At 33.6% G+C, this 19,705-nt stretch overlaps 1 protein-coding gene across 2 annotated transcripts in view; it reads left to right on the forward strand.

Moving 5' to 3' along the window:
* The window catches only part of Drep2 (DNA fragmentation factor-related protein 2), a 69,468-nt gene extending 51,447 nt beyond the window's left edge, over positions 1–18,021 (forward strand). The window contains exons 6-11 of one of the 2 annotated variants that reach the window (XR_013878410.1): positions 907–1,023; positions 1,649–1,822; positions 2,218–2,781; positions 9,024–9,115; positions 14,832–14,899; positions 15,916–17,539. Coding sequence is in view for 1 of the 2 variants with exons in the window: in XM_080156708.1 (XP_080012834.1) it covers positions 907–1,023; positions 1,649–1,822; positions 2,218–2,781; positions 9,037–9,115; positions 14,832–14,899; positions 15,916–16,233 (1,320 nt within the window). In the remaining variant the exon portion in view is untranslated. Of the gene's footprint in view, positions 1–906; positions 1,024–1,648; positions 1,823–2,217; positions 2,782–9,023; positions 9,116–14,831; positions 14,900–15,915 lie in introns of both variants that reach the window. The other variant, XM_080156708.1, reaches the window with a different exon arrangement.
* The last annotated feature ends 1,684 nt before the right edge of the window (positions 18,022–19,705 follow it).

A 19,705-nucleotide genomic window follows, 5' to 3' on the forward strand; every position in this document is an offset into this window, starting at 1 on the left:
TTAAAACAACCAATCAAAATTCAAATTCATAAATCAAAAGTCCCTAAAGTTGTTATACAAACGAATATGAAAACATTAATTTAAAACTTTGAGGACTAGGGTATAAGCATAAGTAAGTCATATTCCTATTATATTACTAGATTCTCTTACAAGAATGCATATGGTCACAGATGCAGAGATTTGTAACTCATATTACATACATCTCACATACACAAATACACACACTCTCACAAACTCAAACACACACTCGGCTGGGGGGGAATAATAAAAATAAAAGAGATAATACCACTAGCGGATACGCCCCTAGAGACCTCTGAGATTTCTCATGTGAGGGTGGGGGTACCCTCCCCAAAAATACATATACATATTCTCTGGACCAAAATAAAGCTTAATTGTGATGAAGAACCATATAGGTTCAGCGGTTATATAAGATTAATGTGTTTTTTTTTGGTAATTAAAAAGGTAATGAAGAGAGAATGTAGCTACACATACACGGAAGGGGTGACTAAAGAGAGATAAGTAGAAACCTGACTTGTATAATCCAAAAATCAAGAAAATAAATTTTTTTTTAAAAGCTACGCTTTACTAAATTTTTTTATAAATACTTTAGGCGATCTGCAGACAATATGGTAAGATTCATTTATATCCATGACATAGCTTTTGTCTATGATTAGGAACCGGTAGGATTTAAGATTTTTCCCAGGTGCAACTCATTATTCTAAGACAAAGGTCGTGCAATCAAAGGGTTGGTTGTCTAAAGAAAGCATGAACCTATAACAATGAACAGCATTAAGCAAGGTTTGGTTCATTGATACACTAAAAATAAGATCTCGTTGTGAATATCGGCCTTAAGGATATCAAAGGCTACTAAAAAGACAAAAAAATTCTGAGCCAGGCCTGTGATTGCAGAACGAAGTGCCCTCCTGGAAAATTATGGACAACAAAGGGAAAGTGACTGTAGTGCTTCACTGGGAGAAAGAACATCCTCCTGGACAACCTCCAGATCTACAGATACTATCCAAGGTAATTGCAACCCGCGACTTTGGATTAACATATAGTGCATCCGTTTATTGTCGGGAAAGTAGGCTCGAATCTCGACCAAACACCGCGTCATAACCAAAGACGTTAACACAGGTTCCTCCAAATTCTATGTCAGGTGTGCGAAATAAAAATGTTTGAGTAGAAGAAATGCCTAGGTCCAAAACAGGCGCAACTAATTACCATGTACAGCTAGGACTTCCAGAGAAAGGTAGTCAAATCAAAGGGTTGGTTGTCTGAAGGGCATGTGTCCATATAATCACGTACAGCAATTAAGCAAGATTTGGTTCAGAGATGCATTAAAAGAAAGATCTCGTGGTACATCCCGCCATCATAGGCTATATTCAGGCAATCCTAGGTCATTCCTACTATCAGGATTGAGTCGGATTTACATAATTTTGCAGTATTTTATATTGTTATAGCTGCTGATGTGTCAGTCGCTTATTATTAATTGCAAGATTATTTTGAGTGCCTTTGCCAGACATGGTCAGTTCTTGCAAAATAAAATATGTTTTTTTAATACAAATTAAGCAAATATTCGGCATTTATATTTATGATCACTTTACCCATTTTTTTCAACTTCTCGGGTACTTACTTTTTTCTACCTTAGGTCGGTCTTCCAAGCGGGTTTGGTCTGAGTCGAGGCCCCTCTCGCCAATCCTCCATTAATTCCGGCATCGCCACTGCCTCTGGTGCCCGGCTCCTGGGTGTCACACAAAAATCCAGGGTCACCCCCTCCCCGTGTCTTAGTAGGGACAATTCTAGAAATTCTGATAGGCATCAGGTAAACAATTATACCGATTTATGTTTAAATATATCAGTAAATCAATAATTTTCATTAAGGCGTCGAAACTGATTAATATCCGCTGGATTAGAACCGGTTCTCATCAATACTAAAAAATCGTGTATAGCATTGTATTAACGACAATTTTCTTCTGTCCCTCAGGGTCTAAAAACTGGTTTTAATCTTATAGTTTTTCTATTTTAATATCCATGGAAACCTGTCTATAATTAATACCATAAATAACTATCAAAATATATATCTATAAGTGTAATAAGCCAACCTCCTATTTATTTCATTACAAAAAACAACAGCTGAATTAGAACCGGTTCTGTGCCACACTGAAAATCATTTTACGATGAGGAAAATTACCATAATTTTATTTTATGCTTGTTTAGGGGACAGCACATCAGAACAGTTTAGAGGGAAGCTATGGACCCCTTCACAACCTGCTCGCTAACAGGGAGGCCAGGCTCATCCTGCCTACCAGCTCAACAGACAGGTTGGTCCAGGCTAACACAGCTGCTGATATACACAAGAAGTCAGGTGCTACGGCTCCTCAAGTTACTGTGATAACTGCCGACAATGATGCCCAGGTTGCTGGCGGCAAAAGCGGTCATGATACGCACAAAAGCGGCGGCTCTGTTCAGCCAGCTCCGCCGCCAGGCGGCAGTATTATGCCGCCACGACAGTTTATCGGAGGAGCCGCGACGGTACCATCGCCCCGCCTGCAGCTGTCCCGCCAGGGCAGCTCCATGGAGAGCGCGCCGGCTGTTCACACGCATACCATGGAGTGCGCGGGAGGTTTGATCTCAAGACTTTCTCAACCTCTGCCGAGTAGTCAGCAGCCACTGGCAAACCATAACCGTGGCTCTCCAACCTCGACAGAGTGTGATTTTCACTGTTGTTCTTTGCATGCTGGTCAGCCTGGCCACAAACACGCGGCTACTTCTCCCATACAGGTGGCGATTCAACTCTAGACTAGATTTTAGGGGTGAACAATAAAAGTTATTTTTTCTTGTTTGTAGAAAAATTTTGCAATAGTAAACATAACACGAAAATAACATTTATTACTCATCCTTAAATTAGGCTTTTTTCAAATTTTACATTGCTAAAAACTTTTATCTCCAAAATATAAAGCAAACAAAAGAAAAACTCTTGTGCAAAAAAGAAAAAAAGTTATAATATATATCAAGATGGGAAGGTGGATAAAAAATCATAAAAAATGTACAGATAGCCAAGAATAGGTAGGTCCAGCGTACCTGGTGGTAGTATGGTACAGGGATAAGCAAAGTCTATTGTCAAAACTTTTCATGCAACGGATTTAAACAATTGTTTGAGAAGTAAAACTTTTCTCAATGAATTGAAGGGCAAACGAGAGAGAGAGAGAGAAAAAAAGTGAGAGAGAAGGGTGTGTAGAGAAAGATTGAATAAGGATCAGGGAGAGAAGGGACATCTGGGCGTTTTTTCTTTTTTACACTTGTCCCCAAAGTTTTATAATAACATAGCTAAACAACTTTGGGGACAATTGTGAATTTTTATTTTCTGGTTTATTAAGTGTGTTTCAATCACCAATGGTAATCTATACAAGGGGTAATTTTGTGTATTTTCATTGGGGAAGTACATAAATTTTCAGTCATTGTCTTATCCCTTTAGATCCCTGGAAAGGATAGAGAGGGAGATGAGAATATAAGGACTTTAAACTTGGAGTGAAAAAGAAGAGAGAGGTGGGTGGGGAAAGGAGAGGTTTGATCTAGATTGTGTAAAGTACTACAAGTTAATTTGTTCAATCATTTTGTTGCTAAGCCCTCTTCCAATATTTACTAAATTTACCTGTATTGCAACTATATAAATTTACAAAAGAATTTCTAATGACCTAATCAGGACTGGAAAATTTATAAAATGAGTAATGTTCCATTTAATTTAAAGTGCAAAAATGCATATTTAGAAAAATGGTGGAATGCTCGAATATTTTTGCTTTAATTCAAAGGCCATTTCATTTTAGTAACAATTCTAAAATTAGAATTTTTTTGGTTAAAATAAAATATTGGTATTGTTATAGTTGTATGCTTTAAAACATAGACCTGAATAAAATTTGATATGATATGAGTAGATGATTGTATACTTGAACGGATATACTGTGTACAATAATTCTATATTAGACGTTGGTCTAACAAAATAAGAATCTTGTTTTAATATTAATGTTTTAAAAAACAATAATACTAAGGTAAATACAAAAATTTTTAGCAAAAGGCCTTTGACACCTCGGGGCTTGCAAAATCTTATAATTCTTCATTTTAATTTCCACGGAAAGCTGTCTATAATATGATACCTTAGTAGTTAATTAGTTTTGAAAATAAAATATTTGCCCAATGTGACTTAACAAAGAATCAGTTCAAGTAAATACGTATACTGTTCATATGCCACACCGTGAAATATATAGCCTAATATTTTATGGTTGTACTATTTCTCTTCCACAAATTTATGTTCTCGCGCCTTTATAATATGAAAAGATAGGTATGGTGTGTTTAAGACGTCTCTCTACTGCCATGATTTGTCACTTTTACATACAGTTTTACTGCTTTGAGAGACACACATAGCGAAAGAGAGAGAGAGAGAGAGAGAGAGAGAGAGAGAGAGAGAGAGAGAGAGAGAGAGAGAGAGAGAGAGAGAGAGAGAGAGAGAGAGAGAGAGAGATAGAGAGAGAGAGAAACAAGGGTGACAACATCCACATGATGCGAAGCACCAAAAAACAAACAGACCAAAGGAGTCAAAGATCAGATGTGCAGTTGTCAAAAAAGAGAGAATAGGCAAAAAATAGGTATCTTTCATAGGTATTTTGAATGACATACAAACAAAAAAAACAATGTATAGACTAGATACGCACAGGCCATATGAATATTCACTAAACATTTCAGCTGTCATTCTTAAATAGCAGTCGAGTAAATCACCTTTCCCCAGTAGCGTTGAGTAATAATTGACTGACGGACGGACTGATAAAAAAGTGAATTATAGAGTAGCTACGCTTAAAAACGTACGATTTAAAATGTGTATACGCCTAAATATGCGTAAAGAAAATGATTTGAAAATTATGCAAAAAAATGAGATAGAGATTTAAAAATTGTAGAAATGCAGAATTATTGATAAGAGGAGAATATCTGGTCTTGAGATGGGATTCACCAGATTGCCAAACATTTCCAATTTTTTAAACCCTTTCTAATACATATATAAATTTTAGATGACCAATCCGTAATTTGACCAATAGGAACACAGTGTTAGGTTCAATACTTATAATTTTATATTCATGCAAGGTATAGATATCCGAGGTAGGGGTTAATGGGGTAATTACCCTCCTTAAACATTGATAATACTTATTTACCCCCCTCAAAATTTTAAAAATACACTAGATAGCCCCCCTAAAACCTTTAAAACCACTTATTTTATTTTATTAGAATTCTTATGTTGTATCTCATGATAGAATCAGATAAAAAATTTTCTTCTGCTAGAGATTTGCTTTTAGATGGAGCGAATACTGTGTCTAATTGACCATTCAGGGGTAACAAATCTATTTATTTGCACATTTTTAAATACTTATACAAAATACAGAGCGAGAAGAATTAGATAAACAAACGTCAGACAAAAACTCTTTCTAAAAACAATTATTACACAATATACACACCTATAGCAGTCATTAATAAAAATGTTCTTTTCTTTATACATTTAACTTCTAATTAACTTGTATGAATGACAACATGCCAACTACAACTAACAAAAACAAAAATAAACAAGGATTACAACATCCATACAAGCAACAAGCAATGAGTGTCAGAACTTAATTAGCAGCATAATAATTTTTAAGCATACCCAAAATTGCATAGAAATTCAATGAAAAATTGCGTAAACACAGGAAATGCTTACAGTTTTAGTATTTGATGTTTTTAATGAACATACGGACTTTCTGGTAACGATTATAGTGTTGGTAGGATTTTAAAATCGTACCAAATTATTACAGGATTCATCATGCAAAGATTGATATCGACAGGCCAATTCTAAAATGCTTAAATAAGAGCTGACCTTTATGTACCGACGGACTGATGTATGTACGGACAGACCCGTGTAAAAGAAAATTAACAAAAGCAATTTGATTTCATTTTCATTTAATGTTATATGTGGAAGCGGAAAACGAGAAGGAACAAGATTTTTGCATATATTCTAAAATATTATACACCTATATATTTCATAGGATTATTTGCATTTTATAAATGTTTTTTTTTGTGGTTTTCCTAAAAATGTCGATTCGAGTATAGAACCCTCTCCCTCTCATTTTGAAATAAATTTAAAATAGAGGGGTGGAGGCTAGTTTTTTTCGTTTGCTTAAAAAATCTATGAATCTTAAATGCTGCTAGCTGCCAAACGGTTGAACGTACAGATCATGCCCTCACACTGTTTTAAGCGACATAAGAAGGCCTACAAAAAATCTGGAATAGCCATAAATCAATATTGCATAATTATCTCGCAGTGCAGAGAAATGCGCGAAAAGGGCCTATTTTACGCGTTTTTTCTTCAGTAAAGCTTTCCCTGTGCATCATTGGATCTTGGCTATTCCAGATTATTTGTAGGCCTTCTTATACCGCTTAAAATGGTGTGTGGGTATGATCTGTACGTTCAGCCGTTTGGCAGCTAGTTGCCTTTAAAATTGATAGATTTTTGGAAATATTCGTTACCAGCAATATTTTACCGTAAACTGCAGTAGATCCAATCATTTCGTTTGGTTAGGTTAATTTGAGTAAAAAAATAAATATTCGCCCCCCCCCCCCGTATTCCTTCTTACAAGTAATACTTGTAGAGTTCCTACACTTTCTAAACTAGCGGCTTCACCCCTAGCCTCTAGGGGCTTTGCCCCAAGAGGTTTAATCAAACTAATATTTCGTGTTTTAGATTTCAAAGAAAATTTAAAAATGAATATTTTTTTTCTTTGGGGGGGGGTATTTTTCATTTTTTTTGGGGGGGGGGTTAAGGATGTCCCCCCCCCACCAAGAAAATAGTTATAAACCTTCCCGGGACCTATGAAAAGCTACCCTTTAAAGGAGAACCCGATAAGTTCAGCGGTTAGCGAGATCCTTCACTACAAACAAACAGACAGACAAACAAACAGACAGACAGACATCGTTCTACTTTGTATTATAGATTTAAAGTATATAAGGATTTTCGTGATTTTTTTGGACAATGCTTTGAAGTACAGAAGACCTTTTTACCTGCTCCAAATTTAGATTGATTTCGCTTGTTGGTTATACCTTATTCCTGGAATCTGACATATTTCTGAAACATCTTTGTTTGTTTATTTATAAACTTAGATAAAACCAATGTAGAAAATCATCACTTTAAGAAGTATTTACATTTTTCTAAAGAAATTTGTATGTCCTAAAGTAAATATGGGTCTATTTACCACTGAAAACATGTAATAAAGTCTGGATTTAACCAAGGAAGATGATTTCCAGCATGGCGTCGAAGCTGATTGATATCCGCTGAATTATAAACGGTTCTCAGCCATACAGCATGGATAGCTTCGTATTACAGACAATTTTCCAAGCATACTAAAATAAATTGTTCAAAATTAATACCAGTTTTGTTAGATCCGATGGGCTTCAGTCTTATATTTTTTATTTAAAAATCTGCGAAAAGCTGTGATCATGAAAAATAGTGGAATTTAGGATGTTTTCTTATTTTTTCTTTGAAAAATGAATATTAGCACAAATTATTCCAAGTAATATAACTCAGAAAGAAAGATATAGGGAGAAAAGATAGAATACTAATGGCAATAACTTAAAAGTAAGACCAACTAGTTTGACTTGGAGAGTTGCTTTGCTACTTAAATTTGACAAAAAAGTGATATAAATATATGTATAGTTTATTTAGCCTGTGGGTGAGATAAATGTTTGTCATGGATCTTTAGGGATAAGACATTGGACAATAAATTCTTAATGATAAAAAAACAAAATTACCCGTTCTGTAGATTAAAATTACTTGTTTGGAGCCAACTAATCGAAATTCAGCCAAAGCACCCAAAGTTTTGAGCCCATGAATAAAACAGCTTTATAAATGTTTGATACTAGTGTAATTTACAGTCCAATATCCCCTCCCTCCCTGATATTTGTAGACTTTTTCCATGTAAATAAATTTGACTGGACACAAGTCTCTTGTGTGCCACTCTACACTCATACCATAAATCTTTACCAAGCTATAGCTTTATCAGGGATAAGGGAGACGATGACACCCAAGCTTATTAGTATAACATGGAAGAGGGGGGGGGGGAGGGTATGTAAAGACCTACATTTTGTCGCTGAAATGTTTCTGGTATCACCTAAACCCTATATTTTTCTTAGCAGTTCCTCCCATTTTTAAAAAATAGACCACCAATACACTAATAGGAATGTTAAGTCATTGTAAACTTTTAATTGTACTTTTAGATACCAAGAAGGCAGACATATTTAACCTTCAAATATTTTCTTGCTTATAATCTGTTGAAGTTTATGACGAGAAATTAAACAAAACGTAATCAAATTAAAAATGAGCATATGATGTAGAATAAAAGTTAAAAGCAATTGGTAAGGCACTTTTTGGTGAATTTACATAGTTAAGGCGGATGTTTTTGAGGGCTGTATAATTTATAGCTACTCGAATGCAGAGTTTTATCCAAAAAAATATATCTTATTTTATAATTTATTATCTTTTTTTTTAATATCAGCTGATAGGTAAATTCTTGAACATTAGCTGCCAGGTATACGATTTTGTACATCAGCTGACAGATATAAGATTTGGCACATCAGCTGACTTGTATACTATTTTGTACTTCAGCTGACAGGTATAAGATTTTGCACATCAGCTGACAGGTACAAGATTTTGTTCATCAGCTGACAGGTAAAAGATTTTGTTCATCTGCTGACAGGTACAAGATTGTGTACATCAGCTGACAGGTACAAGAATTTGTACATCAGCTGATAACAAGTATACGATTTCGTACATCAGCTGACAGGTATAAGATGTTGTACATCAGCTTTCAGGTATAAAATGTTGTACATTAGCTGACAGATATAATATTTTGCACATCAGCTGACAGGTATAAGATTTTGTACATCAGCTGACAGGTATAATATTTTGTACATCAGCTGGCAGGTAAAAGACCTGGCAGCCATATTAACCGTAGTGTTGTTGTTTAGGCGGAGGATGGTCGGAGGACTCTCCCTAAAGGTGCTCATGTCAGATTTGATGTAGAAACAAGAGGCTCTCATACTAAATGTGATTTTCTTCACGTGTTTCAAGATCAGATTTTTATATTTATCCAATTATTTAAGCAAGGATGACAACATCCACAAAGCGAAAAAGTATCTATGAAGTATCTTTAGTATCTTTGTTTCAACAATTTTAATTTACCTAAAGAACATGATTCTCTTTCAAATTAATAGATTTATTATTTCTTGGATCTTACTCCAGATTATCATTTATTCTAATAAAGTGAAACTTGTGGCGGGCAAAATAACGATTCCCCTATCCCCCCTTTTACCCATCCACTTCCCTATGAATTAAGAATTAAAAATAAGTCCTTTCTTTTTTTCCACATACAAAAAATGTTATTGTAATATTGAATAATGAATATTTGTTATTATTATACATTACTTAATTATATAAAAATATGTTTCTCTGGGAGCTGAGGTAAACAAACAATGCCAAGAAAGCAAATGATTCAAGGACAAATGACAAAAGTAAGATGTATGTTGTTATTTTTGTGTAGACTTGTATGTTTTTATGTATGTATGTGTGTGTATATACAAATCTCTTGCTAGATAACTTTATAAGTACATGGGTTACACTGTGCTTTAGATAGGATAAGTTAAAGGAGAAAATAAGTTTCTTCTTATAACTTTTTAAACTGCTTTTTTTTATATAAAATTATTATTTTTTTCAATTTTTTTACAAGTTTATTTTTAGATTTAGCCTAGTAATGTATATAGAAAATACGTGAATATTATGATAGGGGGAAAATGTCGTCAATTTAGGTTTCTTAGATGGTTCTCATTTATTGGTGAATTCGTTCACTCAGTAAGAGTAAAGGGGATGTGGTAGAGGATAAATAGAAAGGGGGGGGGGGGAGGTCGTTAGCCAGCTACAAGAGTCACTTTATTTGAGTACATGATAATTTTGTGTAATATCCAACTTCCAAGTAAAAATAAATCCATTTCTATAAGGATCAATCAATATTTACTATGATTTATCTTTCATTATCTCATAACAGTTAACTTATTTTCCTTCTTGTAGAGTGTGAAGTATAATAACACACTATCCACAAAGTTTTCTAATTCTAACATTACAGACAAAGGTCTCCAACTAAATGTCAGCTTTGTTTATTTAGCTGCTAATAGATATTCTTTACAAACTAAAGAAGTTTATATACATTTTTTTAGAGCATTTAGAGATGATTTTTAATATAATTTTACCCCAAAAAGATCCCATTTCTAATATGTAATTCTATCAAAAGTATAATTATCAATATAAAATAGTCAAAAATAATCTAGAGATCTTACTGTTATCTAAGTTTAGTTTAAATGTTAAAAAATAACTAAAAATAAGCCTTTGAAAAATGGAAAGTCTATTTTATACGGATTTTGTTCCACTTCCCAATTGTTATCACTTTTCGCTGGATAGATTTTAGCTGCTTTTAGCAATTTAAAAACAAATTTAGCATTTTTGTTTTTTTAAATTTTAGAATTTGGCTAAAAAAACAATCAATCCTTTAATTTTTCATTTCTGCACCTCTAGTCAACTGTATGTATAAACAAAAAATATGTACTCCCTAAAAAAAACTAACGAGTAATAGGCTTTATTTGCGGTAACTCAATAATCCTACAAATAAATAAATTAATGTCACCGAAATGAACAAAAGATAGGCTAAAAAATGGGCAGAAAAGTGAATTACAGGTCTACACACACACACACACACACACACACACACACACACACACTCACACACACACACACACACACAAACACACACACAGGCCAATAGGACACATGATCTATAGTATACTAAGTAGTAATAGGAATAATGGATGGTATACATACATATGTACATATAGTAGTATATAGAGTAGCTGGGGGCCATGTACATCAATCAGGACCCATCAAGTCATTGTAAAAGTATTGTACACGGAGGGAAAGGACAATGCAGTTTAAATTATCATAAAAATCATTCTTATCTTAATAGTTACTGGAATGAAAAGGCATACATTACACAAAAAAATTAAGGGGAGAATGGTTTATAAACCATTGTCATATATCTGCATCCCTGGAAAGTATAACTGTTCTTCATCTATTGCAACTTTTCTGGCCATAGATAGATAGAAATAGATACACCTAACCACAGTAATAATCAAAAATATTCACAAAAAATAGTTTTAAAAATACTTCAGTTACATATTGGATTAATTACTTCTTGGATCTATCGCCAGATTATCATATACTCTAAAAAATTTAAACTTTTAGCTGGCTAAAATTCATCCATCACCTTTATACCCAACCTTTCCCTTCCTACTGGATGAACAAACTGACCAAAAACCAATGTCCATGTTAGCAACAATTTCCCCCCCCGTTATATTATCCACGAATATTCTATATCCATTAGTAACATTTGCTTACCTTAAACTAAACAAGGGTGGCTCCTATTTAGAATAAAAAGCCTAAATTCACCACAAGAATGAAATTTAAAAGAAATTAGGCTGAAACCATCCCGAAACCTAAAGTCAATCAGTTCAGTAGTTATCTTAAGCTTTAGAATAATAGATTGTAAACTTTAAAGATTTTTTGCTTGTTATCTAACACAGTATACTTTATTCCTTTTTAAAATTAGCATTTTGTTGGTGTTGTACTTCATATTAACTAAAAGGATCGTTCTAAGACTAAGTTAAACCAACAATATATTATTTAACTGGATAGGTGCTTGCACAGAATTGTGCTAGGGGAAAGTCAATCCCCCACCCCCCTTGTAACATCATTAATATGTACACCCAAACGCACTCTTGTGCACGCTCTTGATCCGAAAATGCTTTTGTCTTGTAAATTTGAATATTTGTGCAATTTTGCCTCTGAATATGAAAAGCACCATCTGGTCTATTTACACATCGATAATCCTAATATCAAAGAGATAGGATGTCTTATTTGTCTGTCTGTTTCTTCATCAAGATCTCTAAAGTGACTAAATCTTTTCAATAAAAAAAAAGACTTCGTGAAAATAAAATGTATTGAACTATCTTCACAAAATCCATGCGGGAAGCTGCAGTTCACTTTAGCTCAATCTTGATTGTGACGTACGGACAGACTGGCGTATTGACATACCCAATTACAGAGTAGCTGCACTACTGAAAGAAGTGTTTGGTAGGGAGGGATGGGACATTGGGAAGTTTATTACAGTAGTCTCCAAATTTTATTATATCCTTTTCTAATTCATTTGCTTAACAACTTTTATTGAATTTTGACTGATTGGTTTATTAAGTTGAGTTTTCAAACGTTTCAATAAATGATAGTAATCTACAAAAGGGGTATTTTTGTGTATTATTATTGGGGATGTACATCAATTTAACGGCCATTGTCTTATCCCTGGAAGTTTAGACTAAACTTGATTATGTGCATTGTATCTATTTTTATTGTAAAAGATCAATTATGGTGATAAGAGGCGCAGCAATAACAAGATAATATCATTTTGAAAGAAAAGATATACACGGAGAATTCCTTCCTAAATAGTAGCTGCAGCTGCTTTAATAATCTTTTAAAGAAAGTATCAGGATGTCTATCCGTCACATGTGTTTGTATGGTGTAGCAAATGATCTCAGTAACCATTGAACACATATGGTATTCATTTACTGCGAAGCTTAGTTTCTTATTGATCTATTATGGAGAAAGTACCTCCACTCTCCCAAAATAATTCGTCTTTCCCAAATTCTTTTTAAAAATATGATCATAAGTGAAAGGCCCCTTCCTTCAAGGTTCCGTTAATAAAGGCCTCTAGGGACGTTACCGCTAGTAATGTAATATCTTAGTATGCAATGCACTATTTAGCAAGTATATGCATACATACAAGTCATTTCAAATAAGCAATAAACTTTTAGCTTCTTTTGTTTTACTATTACATTTGCTTTTATATTACTGGTACTCAGTAAAGGGATAAGACAATGGCCGATAAATTATTGTACATTCCTAATGATGATACACAACATTACCCCTTCTGTAGATTACAATTAGTGTCTGAAACGTCAGGACACTCAACCATGAACCATGAGCCAACTTATTAAAATCCATAAAAAGTCCCCAAAGTTATCAAACGAATAAGAAAACGTTATTTTAAAACTTTTTGGACTAGTGTAATAAACAGCCCAATGCCCCCCCCCCCCTGACTGGTACCAGAGTTTTAAAGAATTCTAATGATTGTTTAACTTGACCCACTTTTTCTTCTTTTATGTAACGTTTACCACTACAATTCTAAGAGAAATCAACCCTAGATAAATTAATCCCCTACATATTTTTTTTAACTTTTAAAAACTATTAACAACAAAAAAGTCTAAATATTACAATTAACCTACTAAGTTTAATTAGCCTATTAAACACAAAATTTGATTTTAAAATAAAAAATTATCTTTGTTTGTTTAAAATTTTGATGCCAAACAAGTAAAATGCATTTAAAACAATTACGTGGAAATTAAATTTACTTAATGTTCAAGTTATTGCGTGTGTTTTGTGTGCTTAGGTGGTCTTGTTTGTCTGTGTGTGGGTCTGCTGAAGAGTGTTTGTGTGTGTATGTGTGTGTTCTGTGTATCTATGTTAGAAACAAGGCAAATATAGGTTTTGCATTGAAAGTTCACATCAAGTTTAATCAAAGTTGAGAACAATTTAGGAGACAGTTCTAAGCAGGAATGCAATTGCAAAAGATTTCTGGCAGGGCTCGGCAGCCGCGCCTCAGCCACGCACAAGCCTCAAATTTAAACCCGCTTGTGTGCAAAAAAAAACAGAAACCGAGAAAATGGATTGTCTGTTTAGGAACAGGTTTAGACATCCAGCTGAATTGTAAAGTTATGATATGACGACTTTTCTGAAGCTTACACGCGGATGACGCACAGCTGCCGAGCCCTGATTTTTGGCAAATGCTGTTGTGCACGAAACCTCCTCCGACAGTTTTGGGTTAAATTTACAGAACAAGAGAGAAAAAGATTTTATATTTGAGAGACTGGGACAACATGGGTGCAAATTTTAAATTTGATAAGACATGTGTGTGTATGTGTGTGTGTGTGTGTGTGTGTGTGTGTGTGTGTGTGTGTGTTTGAGTGAGGGTGTGTGTTTGGACTTATAAAATGTAAAAATAAAATTGTGTTTACTTTGTAAGCTTCCTTTTTTTTGAATTTTTATAAACCAGAGATCAAATAATATGGTCAATTAAATATTCTAATAAACAATTCTTTTTTTTTGTAAATATGAAATAACGGTTCACAGATTTAGCGCTTTTATATACAGCATGACTTTAGCAAAGCCTTTGATATATGTATATCAATTTGAAGGTTGCATCCCAATTTTAGGCACTTGAAATGTCGAAAGGTGTGGATTTTAAAAAAATACTTTCCTTACTTTGCAATAGTATGTTTCGTTTTGGTACAGTAATATTTATTTATTGTATCTTTCCGCTGATATTAAAATGAAAAATTATAAGATTAAAACCAGTATTGTTAAACCCGGGCCTTCGGCAAGGTAATACTTAATAATATTTATTTTAATATTCGTAAAAAAATTGTCTATAATACGATACTATACATGTTTTTTTTTCTCTATGGCTGAGAACCATTTCTAATCCAGCGGATATTAATCGGATTTGAAGCCATTCTGAAAAGGTAATATTTGAATGATATGTGTTAAGGACAACTAATTCAAAACCTAAAACTTAAATTGAAACACGTGAAGAAACTTGGTTGGTTGGTAGGTGATGCAATTATTCAACTTGATAACAGTGGCGGAGAATCATCAGAGTCGGATGGAGAGGGAACGGAGGTAATAAATAATTAATTAAAAAATCGGCAAGAAAGGGACGTCCTCTATTCGTTTAGAATTTTAAAATTTAAAGAATTTGGAAATTACTTTTCCCTAGTTAGTATAGTCTGTCTGTTTGTTAGTCTGTCAGTCCGTAAAGGTGATTTCTCTGTTAATATTTAAGATAGGTTGCTAATTTGTTTGTCGGTTGTGCTTCAGAAAATGTATATTTTATAAAAGTTTCATGATTTTTATTATTCATCTCATTCTCTTTCTTTGTTTTTATATCGGATCTTGGACAAAGTAGCTTTGGACAAAGTAGCTTCAGACAAAGTATCTTCAGGACAAAGTAGCTAACCTAAAAATTTGTTAAAACATTATTAAAACTTAAAAATTGTAAAAACAATATTAAAAATTGTAAAAATCTACCAATCACTTTTTGTAAAATCCACGAAATTCTAAACCACCTATGTATTAAAAGTTGAGGCTATTTTTCTTAAATGTTCTGTGGCTAACATAGGTTAGGTTATAGGATAGAGGGCCGAGCGCCAGGGAGCCGAGTGCTGTGGCCATGACCTTTATTAACATTGAAGGCTATTTTTCTTATGAAGCTACTTTTCTTAAGTAAATGTCCTGAAGCTACTTTGTCCAGAAGCTACTTTGTCTGAAGCTACTTTGCCCGATGCTACTTTGTCCAAGATCCTTTATATCCGCTCACATTGACCATTTGTCCATTTATGTGCTTTCCAACTAATAAAGTTTTTTTTTGTTGATTAAATAATCTTTGATCTACATATATAAAAGCATAATTTGAAGTTAGAGTCGCATTGATATTCGTTATTCTTGTTTTAGCCTTGTGCCTGCCATATTAAACTCACTTAGTAAGCGCTTGAAAGTGTCAGGTGTGACGTCATAAAATACGTCTATTATCCACTTATTTTTTAGGGGTTACCTTTCCCATTTCTCCTCTCCTCCCTCCCTTTTAGATGTATTTTTATGACGTCACACATGACACTTTCCAGCGCTTCCTCACTTAGGATGGAGTGAACGCAGTGAAACACCTGTTGCTCGTGGATCAGCTGTCAGCAGACCAGAAGCAGCACCTTACCATCAAGGATATCGGCGTCATCCTTGAGCGGCTCAGCAGCAAGATATTGGACGTGGAGAAGCTGGAGAGAGAGAAGGAGGATGACGAGGTGTACAACTGGACAATCAAGGCAACTATCCGTGGCGAGGTGATGCGGGAGCTGGGCGTCATCTACAACTCCAACTACTACACCATTAGTGAACACCCGGAGTATATACCTGACCCCCCGTCTCCCCAGGAGGAGGGAGAGGAGAGCAAACAACAATAAGATTGTCCCCCTGGCTTTTGGGCTGAAGTTAGCTGGTGTTGCTGTAGTATAAGCCTATAACTTTATTATCTAAGAATATAAATATATAGCTAGCCACAATCTGATATTGGCCATATTGTGTTCAACAAAATGCCGCGTACAATTCTGTGTTCAAAATAAAACAAAAAAACGCGCAAATTTTGAAAGGCTCAACTAATTTCCATTATTGCGTGAAAAGAAAAGCGGGGCCTAAACTGATTAATGAAGCCTTTATTTTGGATGGTAAAAAAAGTACACAACCCAATATTTTGGTGCTGCTATGTGAGAAAAATGATTATCCTGGACTGTAGCTAGGGTACTGCATAGTTACTTTGTATTATGGCGCCTTGTTATTCGCGAGTTTACGGGTGATGACCACTGACAGAGCTAGGTGTGTGATTGCATCAGATTATTCAAATTATTATCATTTAAGTAACCATGACACAGCTGTGGAGAAGTAAGACAAACTTTTATTATTCACCCCCCTTGCCCCCCTGCCCCCATATTTAGACTATAGTTATAATCTAAAACATTATCAATAAAACACACATACTTAATAGTATATATTATTAATAAGAAAAATACCATTAAATTGCTGAACATTTACACAGATCAATTTTTAAGATCGTATTACTTCATAGATGCAGATAAAAAACGTGATTAGTTGATGTGTAAACAAAAAATGATGGCCTTTGATTTGAAATCGAAGTTGATTATGGAACCTGCACAGCCTTGTTAGTATCCATATGGACAGGGTCACCATAATTGCTCACATTTTGACGAAAGAAATTAATTAGCAGAACCTAATAATAATTTTGCCTTTTCAAGAGCTTCATCAAATTTACTTTTAGTAAAGACAGGTAAAAAATGCAAAAAATGGCAGATTATTCTGAAAACAAAAAATGTTAGCAACTAAAACTTCTTATGGGAAAAAAAGGCATACTGAAATAGAAAAACAAGAAAAGAATATTACCATCTTTCAAACTGCCATTTGAAATAGAATTAATCCAACACACAAAAAAATCCACCAGACAACATACATCATACACATGGTATACAATTGTATTACTACCCCTGTCAATATATTTCTTGCCAGAAATGAAAACCAAACTTATTTACAGAAAGAAAACACTGTCATTGTCAATAAAAGTTTAAATTGAACTAGAATAAAGTAAACTCTCTTCCACTGCCTGTATTAAATATTATAAAAATATATATATATATCTGTTCAATTAAAAGACACTAGAAAAAATAAAAAATCTTGCATGTGCCAAATGCTACCCCCCTTGTTGAAGTATATTTAATTTGTGAGCATAATGAGTACATATGTGCTAAAGCTGCAGTATTTGTGCCAAAAATAAAAAAGACCTAAAACATTGAAGTTATTGAGATATTGTTTATAATTATACCGATGATGTAGATGTATATTATATTATTTTATTTTAACAATGTATAGCCGCAAAAAGCATGAAATTTATTGTTAAATGACTGTATCGTTTTATATACAATATTATATGATTAGGATTAACAACGAAACCAGAGGTTGCTTATAAAAAAAACTTGGACTAAAACCCTGTGCACTTGGGCATTTAAATTTTCGTGCAATTAATATAACTTTTGTGTACATTACTTGGTACTAGAATACTACATTGTAAATTAATTCTGATAGATTTGATTTAATTAGGGGACAATCGGGGGCTATCCAGCACTAAAATAGTTATTTATTGCATAGTATTACATACAGCAGATTTCAAAATAAAAAAAATAAAAGTTTAATTCCTTTTTGTTCGCCCCGAGGGCAAAATACCCTGGCCAACAAAAAAGAAATTATTTTTTTTTATATTATCCATGAAACCTTTCTGTAATACGGTACGATACTTGATTTTTCAGCGAATATTAATCGGTTTCGATATACTATAAAGTAGGTACTTAATATTTTAGAATTTTCCTTGCTAATTCTAGTATCTTGTATATTACACAATTGTAATCTTGTATTATGTGCACTAACAACATAACTATAACTATATATATATGATTGTTTTTACAACTTGTACCTAAGGTACATATCTAAATATTATTATTATAAACACTTTGTTTTAATCATGATTATGGATTCACCTTGGTGTTGGTTTCTATCTTTGTCCATGTCAATATTATCATATTTATCATCTTTTATTTTTTTAAAGAACACTGGGCTGTTTTTATTACATTAGTCCCGAAAGTTTTGCAAGAACGTTTTCTTATTCGTTGACTTAACAACTAAGGGTTGTTTCATTAAATTTTAATTGGTTGGTTCATTAAGTTGAGGGTCCAAACGTTTCAACCACTATTTGTAATCTACAGAAGGGGTAATTGTGTGCATCATTATTTGGAAAGTGCACCAATTTATTGGCCATTGTCTCATCCCTTTATATCACTGCAACTTTGGACCTAAACATTTTTCTTTCTTTTGAGTGCTTCTCATGGGTATCAAGGCTTACGGTAAAACCCAGCGTTTGTTGCTTTAATCAATTTAAATTAAATCAGGGTTAAAAGGATTATTATAGAATCTAATTTTATTTGTAAAAAAAATACCTCAGCTTTAACTCCCAAATCACTGAAAACCAGGGCTTTGCAGCCGCGTGTCAGCCGTCTGTAAACCTCAGGGAAACCAACTTTTTACAATTAAAAAATCAACTGGAAGTCAAAACCTGATCCAAATAAGGCACTTTTTTAAAAAAAATTCAAAGCATCTTAACGGGTTTAATCTTGAGGCTTAGTCGCAGCTGCCGAGCCCTGCTAAAAATTGTATTCTAATGTTTGTGGCAAATCAGCAATTTTTTTTTCCAAAGAATATTGAAGGCTTGAATTTTACACTCATTTTGTTTTGAAAAGAATTTGTTGTGGTGGTGTGTCTGAGTGCTAAATATATGAATGCTCTTCACTCAACATCTTCAGGGAGGGAGGGGATATTGGGTTGTTTATTACAGGTGTCCCCAAAGTTTTATAATAAAGTTTTCTTATTCGTTGGCTTAACAACTTTGGACACTTTTATTGAATTTTTAGTGTCCAAGCGTTTCAACCACAAATTGTAATCTATTGAAGGGATAAATTTGGATGTACATCAATTTATCAGCCTTTGTCATATCCCTTTAGATCCCTGCAACATTTTTAACTTCCCCCCCACCCCCATCACAAAAAAATCCAAAATTTAGTTTGGGCGGAAAAGCTACTTTATTTTCAAACATTTATCAAAAAGAAAACTTAAAAATAACGAAAAGTTAAATCAAATTAGATGAATAATTATGATAATGTGTGACATTGACAAATATTTTTTAAGAAATCAACTTTATTTTTTTATTTCTCCTTGGGAGTATATACACTAAGGTTAGATCCAGAATCTGCAAACTATACACTTTTATATTATACTATGTATCTTTATTTCTTTTTTTATCTGATTAGGTTACTCCACGTT

Source organism: Acartia tonsa, chromosome 4 (genome assembly GCF_053477335.1).
Source record: "Acartia tonsa isolate MP-2025a chromosome 4, ASM5347733v1, whole genome shotgun sequence".
In the NCBI taxonomy this organism is placed as follows: domain Eukaryota; kingdom Metazoa; phylum Arthropoda; class Copepoda; order Calanoida; family Acartiidae; genus Acartia; species Acartia tonsa.